General features: G+C 46.3%; 1 protein-coding gene across 1 annotated transcript; it reads right to left on the reverse strand.

Moving 5' to 3' along the window:
- Positions 1–2979: 2979 nt before the first annotated feature.
- On the reverse strand, positions 2980–9184 carry OTOL1 (otolin 1). Its single transcript, XM_077785541.2, has 4 exons — positions 8959–9184; positions 7169–7258; positions 6038–6109; positions 2980–5893 (listed from the first exon to the last, which is right to left on the reverse strand). Exons 1-4 carry the CDS (start codon positions 9182–9184, stop codon positions 5016–5018), a joined length of 1266 nt encoding a protein of 421 aa, XP_077641667.1. The 3' UTR covers positions 2980–5015.
- Between the last annotated feature and the right edge of the window lie 6213 nt (positions 9185–15397).

Consider the following 15397-nt stretch of genomic DNA (forward strand, 5'->3'; position numbering starts at 1 on the left):
GAGGCTGTATGAAGCTGGAAAAATCAGGATTAAAGCCTCTCTGGAGCCAGAGGGATGAATCCCACCAGGAACAGAGGGGAAGCTGAACAAACTCAGGGCCACAACCTGATCCCAAGGGCATCACCCCAAATCCACTAATTTGCCAGCCAAAAATCAATTTTAGGTGAAGATGACAGCATTTGGCTACCTAATTAATTGATGAGTCCCACAAATCAGGGAGATGGCCAAGCTTCTGTTGCATTTACAGCTTCCCTGCCTCCTCATTTTCTACATGTGGAGCCACCAAAAAATGGGGATTTTCAGCTTTTGGTTGGTTTTATCACAAGACTTGTGTTAAATTCAAAGAGAGTCTCCAGTGTGGTCACAGACATCTTGAAGTTGGGGAATAATTCACATATTCCAATCTGAGGTTTGTGCTGCAGCTCTCTCCATCCACAGCTCTCAGTGTGGACACGGATCTTCAGTGATAAAATAACATTTAAATCAAAATAAACACACAGGTAGGCCCCAATAAACCCCATTGTGGGCCCGAGCTTGGCCTTTCTAAGGCATCAAATCCTAAATAGACCTTTCCTAAGTGGAAGGAACAGGCTGGGAGTGTCCTCCATCCCAAAATCCATGAGCCCAGCTCCGAGGGGACACAAAGAGCTCCGAGGAGACACAAAGAGCCCAAGGACAGGGACAAAGTTCCTCCTGAGCAAGTTCACAATCCATCCATCTCAGGCCATGGAAACAACAATCCATGCATCCATCCCACCCTATGGAAACAACAATCCATCCATGCATCCATCCCACCCTATGGAAATAATCCATCCATCCATCCCACTCTATGGAAACAACAATCCATCCATCCCAGGCCATGGAAACCACCCATCCATCCATCCCATCCTATGGAAACAACAATCCATTCAACCCAGCCTATGGAAATAATCCACTCATCCCAGCCCATGGAAGCCATCCATCCATCCCAATCCATCCCAGCCTATAGAAACAACAATCTAACCATCCTATCCTATGGAAACCATCCATCCCTCCCTCCCAGCCTATGGAGACAATCCATCCATTCCTCCCTCCCTCCTATCCTGTGGAAACAACAATCCATCCATCCATCCCATCCTATGGAAACAACCCATCCATCCATCCCAGCCCATGGAAACAACAATCCATCCATCCATCCCAGCCCACGGAAACCATCCATCCATCCATCCCAGCCCATGGAAACCATCCATCCATCCCACCCTATGGAACAACCCATCCCTCCCAGCCCCAAACCCTGTGCCCAGCCCCAAGACAGGCTCCCCCCGACTTCCCACGGAAAATTCTCCGCGCGCGTTCCCGGCTCGCGGTCGGTCGGCAGTGCCACATTGCCATCTGCTGTCCCTGCTGCATCCCAAATCCCACGGGGAGCGTCCCGGCCAGGCTGAGCTGCTCAGAATTCAAACACATCCCCCAGCCGGCACTTTGCAAATGGGTTTGAAGGTTTTAATTAATTAATTAATTAACTGAGTTACAAGAGAGGAGCTCCACGCAGCACCAGAGCTGCTCCATCATTCCCTGCTCAGTCAGAACACCCAGGAATGGTTTAGGGCGGGGGAAGGACAGGGAGGGGGCACAGGAAGAGCAGAGTCCACAGGGGAAATTAATTTATCACCGGAGTTGGGTGATGAGAAATGAAACTAAATCCTAAAAACACCCCATCCTATTCCTCCCTTCTTCCCAGGCTCTGCCACTCCCAGCGGAGGGATCAGGGGATGGGGGCTGCAGTCAGCTCATCCCAGGTTTTCCCTCCTTCCTCCTCAGGGAAAGGGCTCCTCATTCCTCCCTGCTCCAGTGTGGGGCCTCTTCCCATGGGATCGCAGAGCTGATCCAGCAGGGAATTCCCATGGGATCACACGGAGCTGATCCAGCCTGAGACTCCCATGGGATCCCAGCCTCTGCCCTGCTGTGCTGTAGGGTCCTCCCCACAGCAGAAGGACTTGTGCTCCTCCATGGACTGGATTCCAAAGGGAACTCGGCTCCTGCCCCTCCTGCAAACCCACACTCCTCTCTGCAGCTCCAGTGTTTCCCCCCAAAATTCCCAAAACCTCCCTCCCAGACACTCAGCCTTGTCCAACCACAGGTCCAGGGGACACAAGGGCAGCTTCTGGCAGAGAAGCCCCTGTAGCCCCCCCATCCCCAAATCCATGCCCCATGAGGACACAGTGGGATGCAGAATCCCAAAAACAAACCCAGGGATTCATGCTGGAGCATCAGGTGAGCTGTGCATGGCTGCACCGCTGCTCAGAAGCTTCTTCCACCCAGCAGCTCAGTCCTGCACCATAAACCACAGCCCTGCAGCTCCTAACAGATTACTTTGTCAACCATGTGCCCCACGCGAGTTTCTGAGCCAGTGCCACACGAGTTTTTGAGCCAGTGCCACACGTGTTTCTGAGCCAGTGCCACACGAGTTTCTGAGTGAGTACCACGCGAGTTTCTGAGTGAGTGCCACACGAGTTTCTGAGCCAGTGCCACGCGAGTTTCTGAGCCAGTGCCACGCGAGTTTTTGAGCCAGTGCCACGCGAGTTTCTGAGCCAGTGCCACGTGAGTTTTTGAGCCAGTGCCACACGAGTTTTTGAGCCAGTGCCATGCGAGTTTTTGAGCCAGTGCCACGCGAGTTTTTGAGTGCCACACGAGTTTTTGAGTGAGTGCCACACAAGTTTTTGAGTGAGTGCCACATGAGTTTTTGAGCCAGTGCCACGCGAGTTTCTGAGTGAGTTCCACGCGAGTTTCTGAGCCAGTGCCACACGAGTTTTTGAGCCAGTGCCACACGAGTTTTTGAGCGAGTGCCACGTGAGTTTCTGAGCGAGTTCCACGCGAGTTTCTGAGCCAGTGCCACATGAGTTTTTGAGTGAGTGCCACGCGAGTTTTTGAGTGAGTGCCACACGAGTTTTTGAGTGAGTGCCACGCGAGTTTTTGAGCCAGTGCCACGCGAGTTTTTGAGCCAGTGCCACATGAGTTTTTGAGCCAGTGCCATGCGAGTTTTTGAGCCAGTGCCACGCGAGTTTTTGAGCCAGTGTCATGCGAGTTTTTGAGCGCATATTAGTTCCAAAGGTTGTGAGGTTTTAGAGGAGTAAGAAGTTGGGTAGAGTTTAAAGTAGTTACAAGTTTCTTTGTTGTAAGGTAATATATTAACTTTCTAATCTAATGGAAAGTTGTGACAAAGTTTCTTTTGTTTTTCTAACCGATTGTCTTTACTTCATTCTCCCATACTCTGTATACTTTTATAAATATTCCCTATTAAGGAGCATTTTACAAAACACTGGAAAAATGGCACTGCTCACACTGTAATCCACTTTAATTCCCATCAAAAGGGGTTTTTCTCCTTTCAAAAGGGAAAACCTTTCAGCAGCCAAGCAGCTGCAAGCAAAGACACAGGGGAAAAAAAAAAAAAAAAAACCTGAAAACATTTCACCTGAAATGGAACCTGGATTATGATATTATATTTGTAATCTGGGCTGAATCAATGAAATCCATTCATTTTCATCCAAATCAAAGAAGAGCAGAACTAGGATCTTACCTGGGTCAGGGAATAGAAATTCAGAATGGAAGGAGCAGGAGCTGAGTGAGGATCCAGCCTTTGAGCAGCCAAGAGCAGCTCCTTGATCCCAAATAAATGCAAATAAAAACATGGAAAACACCACAAAATAGGTGTTTTTATGGCTTTGGAATAATTTTTTATAGTTATTGACAAGAGCTGTTGGCCTGATTAGAACCCTGAGCATTTATTTTCTTCCACCAGTGTCAAAATGCTTCACTGCAGCCTGAGGAGGGGACAGTTTTACCAAACAAAATAAAAGCAGAAGTAAAAGGGAACAAATATTTTGGCAAGTGTTTTTTAGCAGGGCTCCATAATGAGGCAAAGCACATCCTCAATCAATCCATTGTCATTCTGCCACAGCACGAAAAGTGAGGGAAAACAGCTCAAAATTAAGGATGTTTTTTATTTTTTAGTATTTTTAAGGTGAAAACCAGCTTGGATTAAGGTCTTCTGGTCAAATGGTTCCGGTGAGGCTTTTTAAACATTCCCACAAATCCTCTGAGCCATCACAACACCTTGAGGGAATTCCAAAGTCTGTTCTTGGCTGCCTCCTCCTCCCAGCAGCCCGAGGATGATCCCACAGCATCAGAGGCTCAGAACCTGGTGGTCTGAGTAGGCCAATAAAGTCAAATATTCATCTCTCAGCTACTTTTGAAAGTTGCAAATTTATTTTTGTTTAAGAACAAGAGTTAGGAGGGTTTTTTACACTGATCTAATACTCTTTTAGATAATTTTATATATAATTCATGACCAAAGCACTAAATAACACTGATTCAAGGATAAAAGAGCTTTAAATCTTTTCAGGTGATCTCAAGGAACCTACTGCTCATGTTCCCTTCTGGCTGATCCCAAGGATGATCCCACAGCATCAGAGGCTCAGAACCTGGTGGTCTGAGTAGGCCAATAAAGTCAAATATTCATCTCTCAGCTACTTCTGAAAGTTTCAGATTTATTTTTGTTTAAGAACAAGATTTAGAAGGGTTTTTTACATTGATCTAATATTCTTTTAGACCAAGACTAAAGCACTAAATAATACTGATTCGAGGATAAAAGAGCTTTAAATCTTTTCAGGTGATCTCAAGGAACCTACTGCTCATGTTCCCACCTGGCTGAGCTCTATAAATCAAATCCTGGCATTTGTCAAAATCAGAGGTGATCAGAACTGATTCCTAGAGGGAATTTGGGCCATGCAAAGTCTGCAGAAGCTGAGAAGGAGTTTCACTCCATGATTTGAATATTCTAATTACAAACTGTGCTGGGAAATGCCCTCCCCATGCTGGTCCTGTTGGGACAACGGGCAAAGGATGCATGACTTCTTCAAACTAATCCACGCCTTGCAAATATAAACGTCTTTTGTTAAAACATCACAAAAATAACAACTAAACCAAGGTGCTGCCCTTTTCTCCTCTCACGCCGAGAGGGAAAAGACGTTATAAACTCACAGAAGGACCTCAAAACCATCAGGGTACAGCAGGAACCCCGTGAAGACGCTGTCGTCCTCCGCGCCGGCGTAGAGCCCGTTCCAGTCCTTCGCGACCTCCAGCCACACTTGGTCGCCCACCCTCAGCTTGAGGATGGTGAGGAAGGAGGCCTGGTCGATGTCCTGGCCGTAGAGGGTGTCCCTGGCCTTGGCCACCCTCCTGCTGCTGGCCACGAGGCTGAGGCGCGCGGGGCGGCCGCGCACGGTGACGTGGTAGGAGAAGACGTAGGCGCCGGGCACGCTGCAGTTGAACTTGCCCGTGGCGGGGTCGTAATCGTGGCGCTCGTTGAACCACACGCGGTCGAACCTGATGGGCACGTTGGGAGGAGGGAAGGGCCTGGAGAGCCCCGCGCTGAACGCCGAGCGCGGGGCCCTGGGGACGTGCCCAGCGGCGCCTTTGGCTCCACGGGAACCCTTCCTGCCCGGGGCGCCGCGCCCGCCCTTGGTGCCAGGCTCGCCCTTGGCGCCCGCGGGGCCCAGGTCCCCTTTGTCACCCTTGGGGCCCTGCTCGCCCTTCTCTCCCTGCTTGCCGGCCGCCCCCCGCGTGCCCTCGGTGCCCGCGTCCCCTTTGCTGCCCTTCTCCCCCTTGGTGCCCCCTTCCCCTCTGTCCCCCTTGGCCCCTCTGCCCCCCGGCTCCCCGCAGTAGCCCTTTTCCCCCGTGTCCCCCTTTTCTCCCTTGTCCCCCTGCTCCCCGCCCGCTCCCGGCTCTCCGGGATCGCCCCTGTCCCCTTTGTCTCCCTTGGTGCCGTTGTCACAGGTGTCCCCTTTAGCCCCCTTTTGTCCCTTCAGGCCGGGGAAGCCGTAGCTGCCCTTATTGCCTTTGGCTCCAGCTTCACCTGGGGGGAAAAGAAGATTAAAACCAATAAAATTGGATTGACCTGGAGATGGAAGGACCATCCAAAGGGATTGGTCCTTCCACGCCGCTGCAAAACCCAGAGCAGAGGGAAAGGTCAGAGCAATCCTGGATTTTCCAGGCCTACCTTGCAGCCCGGGTTTCCCTGGATAACCGGGGCTTCCACTTGCTCCTCGCTCCCCTTGCTCCCCTTTTCCTCCTAGGACGTTCCAGCATGAATTAATGGATCAATTCATTAATTGGTGCTGGTGTGTGCAGCAGAGCAAGCATCACACCCCACTGGGACCGTCAGTGTGTGCCCCTCACTTCATTCACAAAACAGACGTAAGCAATGTGGGTTTTGAGGAAACACCTTCAGGAACCTCAGCTGGATCCCACAGCCCCCAGCACCACCTCACTCCAAGATTTCTGCCCCTCTGTGAGGCAGCTGCTGCTGTTCAATGGAAGATGGAGAAGGTGACAGCTCTGCATTCCTCATTCCTCATTCCTCATTCCTCATTTCTCATTCAAAAGCCCAAAAAGCTTTTTCCAGGAGTACATCGCTGCCTAAGGGGCTGCAGGGACTGAACAGCACCAGCCTCTGCTGCTGGGAGCCCGGGTGATTCTCCAGAGGCAGCAGCAGCAGGATCCTGCCAGGATAAAGCTGCTCCAAGCCCCAGACAAAGGGCAGGGTTTCCTTTCAGGAATACTGATGGATAAACTGATCTCAATCATTTCAAAACTGAAGTGTTTCAGAGTTGCAAATTGTTTAGCTTTGTACAAAATTATATGACAAAATGAAAAATCTGCTTAAAGTACTGAATTCTAGGTAAGTCCAATTCATTCCTCTTCATTAAAGCTGAGCAAATCAGGGTAGAGGTAGGATCAGAAACCATTTTCAACTTCTGCTTAGTATATACTAACATACATCTTAAAGTTCTTTTGCCTGAGATATTGAAATTGAAATGCAGATTTTACACCTGCACACAAATTCCGTGGTGGCTTTTTCATACTTCTGTCCTTCATCCAAAGCAAACTGAACCAGGATTTTGAAGTCCTGTTCTGAACAAGAATTTTCGAGTGAGGTCTTTATGAGCACCTGCTCCTGTTCCACCTGAACAAACACTGCCACCACCTGAGTTCCTGTCCCTGCACTGATGCCAGCTAAACCTCTCCAGGGCTCAATCCCTAGCAGAAATCTTCTTTTGCTTTGAAAATTTTTTTAATAATTTTGTGGTATTTTATGAGGACAGCAGCATTTCCCATCAGTCTGGTTTACCTCTTTCTCCTTTAGAGCCTTTTGGACCTTGAGGGCCAGGAGTTCCCGGCAGCCCTGGCAGCCCAGCATCTCCCTTCTCCCCCTTGGGACCTGTAAAATCAACAAAATTACCTCAGTAACTCCAAGGTTTAACTTCTAAATGACATTTTCATCAATACTTGAGCAGCGTGGCATTGAGGAGTGTATATGAGGTGATTCCATCACCTTGGGAAGAGCTGCTTGTTTTATTTGACATCATCAAATCTCACAGCTTCGCCTTTCACTCTGGGCCACAGTTAAAGACTTTTTAAAACCAACTTTGAGCTGCCTCAGAGCCACAGGAGCTCAGAGGTTCACAAAACATCAGAAATTAATCTGTCTTCAAAACCTGAGCACATCCAAGGAGCTGCCAGAGCTTTGGGATTGTCCCTTTCCTTAAGGAGAATTAATTCTGCAAATACAGAAAGGGAACCTGGCTGAGAGTTCCACACTGCAGAAAGGAGGGATTGAAATCCTTTCCCTTTTCCATCCCCTTGGGAATCCAGAGATTCCCAGTGCCTGTCTGGGAGCAGATTATGGCAGATTATGGAAAGAGAAGAAGAGTGCAAGGCTGTTGTGATGAGAAAGAGGAGTGCAAGGTTGTGATAAGAAAGAGGAGTGCAAAGCTGTTCTGATAAGAAAGAGGAGTGCAAGGCTGTTGTGATAGGAAAGAGTGCAAGGATGTTGTGGTAAGAAAGAGAAAAGTGCAAGGGAAAGAGAAGAAGAGTGCAAGGCTGTTGTGATAAGAAAGGAGAGTGCAAGGCTGTTGTGATAAGAAAGAAGAAGAGTGCAAGGGAAAGAGAAGAAGAGTGCAAGGGAAAGAGAAGAGTGCAAGACTGTTGTGACAAGAAGAGTGCAAGGCTGTTGTGATAAGAAAGGAGAGTGCAAGACTGTTGTGACAAGAAGAGTGCAAGGCTGTTGTGATAAGAAAGACAAGAAGAGTGCAAGGGAAAGAAGAGTGCAAGACTGTTGTGATGAGTGCAAGACTGTTGTGACAAGAAGAGTGCAAGGCTGTTGTGATAAGAAAGAGAAGAAGAGTGCGAGGGAAAGAGAAAAAGAGTGCAAGGCTGTTGTGATAAGAAGAGTGCAAGGCTGTTGTGATAAGAAAGACAAGAAGAGAGCAAGGGAAAGACAAGAAGAGTGCAAGGGAAAGACAAGAAGAGTGCAAGACTGTTGTGACAAGAAGAGTGCAAGGCTGTTGTGATAAGAAAGAAGAAGAGTGCAAGGGAAAGAGAGGAGTGCAAGGCTGTTGTGATAAGAGAGTGCAAGGCTGTTGTGATAAGAAAGAAGAAGAGTGCAAGGGAAAGAAGAGTGCAAGACTGTTGTGATAAGAAGAGTGCAAGGCTGTTGTGATAAGAAGAGTGCACGGCTGTTGTGATAAGAAAGACAAGAAGAGTGCAAGGGAAAGAAGAGTGCAAGGCTGTTGTGATAAGAAAGAGGAGTGCGAGGGAAAGAGAAGAAGAGCACAAGGCTGTTGTGATAAGGACAGTGCAAGGCTGTTGTGATAAGAAGAGCAGAAGGCTGTTGTGATAAGAAGAGCGCAAGGCTGTTGTGATAAGGACAGTGCAAGGCTGTTGTGATAAGGACAGTGCAAGGCTGTTGTGATAAGGAGAGTGCACGGCTGCTGTGCAAGGAGTGTCCCCCCGAACCAGCCAAGCCCGGCCAGCATCAGAGCTGCAGCCGGCTGGGATGCCCCGGGAGCTGCACCAGCCCCGCCGAACGCTCTCCCGGGGACGAGCCGCGGGATTCGCCGCTCCCCGCCGCTCGCACACCTGCGGGTCCCCGCGGCCCGGCGGGCGGGCAGCACTCGCAGCAGTTGAAGAAGAGCTCGGCCGAGTCCAGCGTGGAATTCTCCAGCGGGAAGAGCGTGGGGAGCTGCGCTCCGGGCGGCGCCGCCGGGAGCGGCGTTCTGCCCGGGCCGGAGGCGGGAGGATGCGCCGCTCCGGGCACCGCGGCGAGCAGCAGCAGCAGCGGGACGGGAGCCGGGCAGCTGGGCATGGCAGCGCTGCGGGACAGCACGGCCGATGAGGCACACCGGAGATGCTCGAGGATGGTTCGGCTTGAAGCATCCCAAATCCCGCCCCGGTCCATCCCCGGGACACCTTCGCTGTCCCCGGTGCTCCAAACCCTGTCCAGCCCGGCCGCGGGCACTGCCAGGGATCCAGGGATGGTCACAGCTGCTCTGGGAATCCATCCCAGCCCCTTCCCACCTTCCCAGGCAGGAATTCCTTCCCAAAATCCCACCCAGTCCTGCCCTACTTCTACTCCAGACCATGCCCATAACTCCGTTCCTTTAGGGAAAAGTTTCTCTCCAGCTCTTTTGGAACCCCCCTTTGATTCTGGAAGGACATGTGGAGAATTCCATAAATATTTCAGAGTCCAACACAACTACACAAAAAAAAAGAATAAATGGGAACATGTCCAGGCTGCTCCAAACCCCGTCCAGCCCGGCTGCGGGCACTGCCAGGGATCCAGGGACAGCCCCAGCTGCTCTGGGAATCCATCCCAGCCCCGTCCCACCTTCCCAGGCAGGAATTCCTTCCCAAAATCCCACCCAAGCCTGCCCTTCTTCTACTCCACATCATCCCCATTACTCCGTTCCTTTAGGGAAAAGTTTCTCTCCACTCTCTTGTAACCCCGCTTTGATTCTGGAAGGATGTGGAGAGAATTCCTTCATGATTTCGGCGTCCAACACAACTACACTCACTAAAACTTCTTCTCTAAAATCAATTATTCCAAACTCGTGTACTTTGGAATCAAAAGTATCAAATATGCCAACATTTTTATCTTGATGTTCTTCCTTTGTTTCTGCCTGATTTTCTGGGTTTTTTAGTGTAAATTTTCACATCTGTTCTATTTATCCCTAAAGTGTTGCTTATTATCCTATCACTTCATGTTTTTTGGGGAAAAGTTTCTCTCCAGCTCTCTTGTAACCCCCCTTTGATCCTGGAAGGATGTGGGGAGAATTCCATCATGATTTCAGAATTCAACCCAACTACACACAGTTAAAGAATAAATGGAAACAAATGAAGCATCAATTATTCCAAACTCAGGTACATCGGAATCAAAAGTATCAAATATGCCAAAATTTTTATCTTGATTTTTTTTTTCCTTTGTTTCTGCCTGATTTTTGAGGAAACTTCCACATCAGAAAGGACAAAGGCAGAGGCCCCGATTTTTCCTTCAGGCCAGGTGGTGCCTCTCAGGTGACCCCTCACAAAAAGCACTTTTGTTCCTTTTTTAAAGCAGCTGGAAAGGCAGGAGGAACAGAGCCCCTTTCTGGCTGGAGCTGAAACCCAACCTCCCCCAAACAAACATCCAAATCTAAACAAAAAAAACACCATCTCACACATTCAACCTCAACCCTAACAAAAAGAAAAGAAAATTCAGCAGCTGCCATTGGGGAGAAAGTCAATCCAGAAATAGAAATGATTTATCTAGAAATTATTTATCCCTTCTCCACGAGTGGGTTTAGCCAGAACGGGATTTTATGGGCAGATTTTGGTCCAAAATTGGGATTTTTTTTCTTCCCTTACCATGAAGATTTTCCTGGGAAGTTGGTGTGGAAGGAGATGCTCAGCACGGGTAGGCAGGGAGCAGCCAGAGCCTGCAGCTACAGAGAAAAAGGAGAAAAAAGGAGAAAAAAAGGAGAAAAAGGAGGAAAAAAAGGAGGGGAAAACAGGAGGGGGAAAAAGGAAGAAAAAAAAAAGGAGGGGAAAAAAGAAGAAAAAAAAGAAGGAAAAAAAGGAGAAAAAAAAAGGAGGGGAAAAAGGGGGGGAAAGGAGGAAAAGAGGAGGAAAGAAAAGGAGGAAAAAAAATGAGGAAAGAAAATGAGGAAATTAAGGAGGAAAAAAGGAGGGAAAAAAGGAGGGGGAAAAGGAGGGAAAATGGAGGAAAAATGAGGAAAAAAAAGGAGGGAAAATAGGAGGGGAAAAGGAGGAAAAATAGGAGGACACAAAGGAGGAAAAAAAGGAGGAAAGAAAAGGAGGAAAAAAAATGAGAAAAAGGAGAAAAATTATCATCTGCTGCCTGGAAAAAGGGAAAAAAAAAACAATTTCTCCTTTTGAACAATATCCTCACACAGGAGCGCCCTGTAACAGCTGGAGATAAGTAAATAAAGCCAATATTTACACACAAAACCCCCCAGAGATTTTAGGGATTTAAGAATTTTTTGGGGAAATTCTAAATCAGTTCCCAAATCCAAACCTTTCCTGTCACACATCACAAGCCCCAAACCCAGCCAGATGGATGGACTGCTGTCCAACACTGGAAAAGCATCATTAATAACCAAATTATACTTCACCACCCTGCAAAAATTAAATTCTCAGAGCAAGGAATCACTAAACTGATTTTCATTTTAATGGGCAAGACTGTTCCTACAATCATTATTCTTAAATAATTATTTCAGGATTTTTTTTTTACATGCCAGGGCATTGGAACAAAATGATCTTTAAGGTCTCTTCCAACCCAAACCAGTCTGTGATTCTAAATAAATGCATTTAAATAAAACTGAAATTTTGGATTTCTTCATCACATTAATTCACCATCACTGAATATAAAATCATTCTTTGGAATCTCCCCACTAAAATTATAATCCACAGTGAACACAAAATAGGAAAAATTAAACTTTGCTCCCATGCCATATCATTAATAAAATTAATCCACATTTAATTGGATGTAAATATCTACTAATTATTAACACATTTCTCATAATAAGATGCAATAATACACTTGGCTTTTTGTGTATTGCTCCCTAAAATTCCAGATATTCCAGTTCACAACAGGAATTTAACCCCAATCCATCAGTTTTAAATATCAGGGATATGACTGCACTTTATCTTATTTAATTGTTTTTAGTTCTCAGATGTGTGAGGAAGAGGAAAACCTAATTCCCACGCAGTTATACATTGATTATAGACAGGAATTTTTCTGCAGACAAATCCTATTCCCTTAAATTCTGCACCTCTCTCCTACCTTACACACGCTCCCGCTCCCAGGAGGAGCCGCCCTCCATGGCACCTGGAAAAAGGGAATTTATTTGGGGAGAGAATCAGATTTATTTGGGGAGAAAATTGGTTTTATTTGGGGAGAGAATCAGTTTTATTTGGTCCCAGCTGCTGCTGTGGCCAATGAGAACCTGCAGGGGGGACAGGGGGGATTGGCAAAGTTCCCGCAAGGAGCAGGGGACACTGAAATTCCATAAATCCAACCCTTCCCTAAAATCCTGGCATTGGCAAAATCCCCTGCAAAGAGCACAGGGACACTGAAATTCCATAAATCCAACCCTTCCCTAAAATCCTGGGACTGACAAAATCCCTGCAAGGAGAAAAATGAAATCCCCAGAATTCCAACCCTGTCATTGGCAAAGTCCCTGCAAGGAAAAAGATGAAATCCCAGAAATCCAATCCTTCCCTAAAATCCTGGGATTGGCAAAGTCCCTGCAAGGAATGAGGTGAAATCCCAGAAATCCAACTCTGGGATTGGCAAAAATTCCCTGCAAGGAGCAGGGGGGACACTGAAATCCCAGGAAAATCCCAGAATTTCAACCCTTCCCTCAAGCCCTGGGATGCTGCTGGGGTCTTTTTTGGCTCTACCCCAAAGATTTTTTTGGGAATTTTTAGGGATGCTCCTCTTTCATCTCATTGGGAACCACAAGGCTCAGCAGGAATTTGTCCGGACAGTTTCGGGGAGAGTTTTGACATTTGAGGACCCAAAGGAGAAGGAATTTTTCCATTTATTTCTGCAAGGTCCATTTATTTCTGCGGTGCAATTTGTCCATTTATTTCTGCAAGGTCCAGGTTTCCCTCTGTAGTTAAAATGCAGATTTTTGGCAGCTGGGAGTGTGGAAAGGGGTAAAATTAAAATAAAAAAAGCTCTGTGGGATCATGAGAGCAACACATGTTAAATTCCCTTTACTAAGATCAAATTTCAATACTAATTTCCCTTTTTTTTTTCCCCAAATTATCAAATAGTGAATTAAATGCTTGGGTGAAATCAAACCTGAAAACAAAAGAGAAAATAATCTTTGGGCAATGCCTTTATAGTTGTTCTGTTTTCAGCTTGAATTTGGGGGGAGAGGGGATTCATTTGTGCTGAGAACTTTAAATACTGCATGGGGTAAAAAATATTTCCTTTGCATAGAAAAAGAGCAACGGTTCATGCAGGATTTTAAATACTTGACTAGAGAAAATACATAGAAAAATAGAAAATACGTACTAGAAAAAAATATCCCACTTCATAAGAATTTCCATTGAATTCGGAGGATTAAAATGATCTGGCTGTAAATTCAATCTCGCTAAATTTGGTGTTACTAAAATTCAGATATCAGGGAGAAGATGAGATGGGGAAAACCTGCATGGCTCTGTGCATCCCACAAGCCCTGCACCAAATATTGCTCCAAATCCCCTAAATCTGCACTTGCACCGAAATAGGGATTTATTGCCCTTTAAATTTCCTGGCTAGGAGATCCGAAAGCTCCCATTTCCCAAAAATAACCATGTGGGGAGTTATTTGAGAGCCTCGGAGAGTCCCGAAATGCAGATTTCGAGCAGCAGAGATCCGCGGTTATTTATGGGAGACAGCAGAATTACAGCTCAGGAATGATGCTGGCCTCAAATCCCACCCGGCGCTGGCTTTTAAAAATCCTTTTGGGATGTAAAAAATATTCCCGTGGGTGTTCTCCCAAAGCCCGCTCCAGGATTTCCTTTGTTGGGAGGTCTGGGTTAAGAAAAGCATCCATTGTCTCCTCTGGAAACTCGAGCCAGCCAAAAGGGAAAAGGGATAAAATTCCCTTTTCACCGGGGTTTTCCTTTGTCAGGCAGCCCTGGGATGTCATGGACACCCTTCTTTTAATTTTATTTTTTTTTATTTTTCAAGGGGAAAGTTGTTTTCCTTGTGTGTTTAGGAAACAAAACCATCCTCAAGAGGGTTTGGTTTTTTTGGGTGGCCAGTGGCAGATTTCAGGGAAAACTGGAAAGAAACCGGGCTGGAATTCCAGGCTGGAGGTGAGAGCTGCTCATTCCTTTGGGGCAGGGCTGCTATTCCCTCACTGGAATCATCATTTAATGCTGGAAAATCCATCGGCATCCAGCTCCCCACGTTAATGATCAATTTATGAGACAAAATGAATTCATTGAGTGAAAAGGAGATTGAATTCCCAGAGGAGGATCCTGCCTGTTCCTGTGGCACCGAGTCCCTTTGCAGGTGATTTCTGCCCAGCGGGTGCTGCAGCACTCCTTGGGAAGAAGGAAATGGAAAATTCTGATTTCCTTTCACCCAAATTCTTAATCCGAGCTGTGTAATAAAATCCGGGGCTCCAGCAAAGGGCAGAGTGCTGCAGCAGCACCTTCAAATCACAGCAAAAATCTGAGAATAAAATTGCCTCTGCATGCTGGACTCAAAAAATTCGGGGAGTTTATGGCATTTAGGGAATTCAAAAGCAAAGGAGAGTGAGATTTTATTTTTTCTCATCTATAAACTCGCTGCAGGCTTTGGATCTGCACGAAAATCAGAGGGAATATTGCCACTGATTTCTTCAGAAATGCCTAAAACTCTGCACCTCCTCTGCAACTCACCCAGAAGCAGCAGAGGCAGCAAAATATCTCCAAAAAATAAACAGGGGGATGTATAACAGTAATAAATTAGAAATATTTGTAAAAGACATTGTATTTTTTAGGTCTCCTGACTCAAATCACGGGCTATAAAATAAAAAACAAACAGGGGGATGTATAACAGTAATAAATTAAAAATAATTGTAAAAGATGTTGTATTTTTTTAGATCTCCTGACTCAAATCATGGGCTATAAAATAAAAAAAAAAAAGGAGAAATATAACAGAAAATAATTATAAATAATTGTAAAAGACATTGTATTTTTTTAGAGCTCCTGACTCAAATCACAGAATATCCTGAGTTGGAACAGATCATTTAAAGTCCAGCTGCTGTCTCTGCACAGGACATCCCACCAGGAATCCCACCAGGATTAGGGCAGGAGCAGAGTGACTTCATTTCCATCTCTCATTTTTCATTTCCAGCTCTTGTTTTTCATTTCCAGCTCTTTATTATTATTATTATTATTATTTCCAGCTCTTTTTTATTATTATTATTTCCAGCTCTTTTTTTTTTTTTCATTTCCAGCTCTTTTTTTTTTTTTTTTTTTTTTCATTTCCAGCTCTCCTTTTTCATTTCCAGCTCGTATTTTTCATTTCCAGCTC

Source organism: Lonchura striata, chromosome 9 (assembly GCF_050655825.1).
Source record: "Lonchura striata isolate lonStrDom1 chromosome 9, ASM5065582v1, whole genome shotgun sequence".
Taxonomy (NCBI): domain Eukaryota; kingdom Metazoa; phylum Chordata; class Aves; order Passeriformes; family Estrildidae; genus Lonchura; species Lonchura striata.

Excerpts from the sequence above, each read along its gene's own strand:
- OTOL1 (XM_077785541.2), bottom strand. The coding sequence starts at position 9,184 with ATGCCCAGCTGCCCGGCTCCCGTCCCGCTGCTGCTGCTGCTCGCCGCG. Across the intron at positions 7,259-8,958 it reads CGGGCCGCGGGGACCCGCAG|GTCCCAAGGGGGAGAAGGGA; the intron begins GTGTGCGAGCGG and ends TTGATTTTACAG. Across the intron at positions 5,894-6,037 it reads AGGGAAACCCGGGCTGCAAG|GTGAAGCTGGAGCCAAAGGC; the intron begins GTAGGCCTGGAA and ends TTTTCCCCCCAG.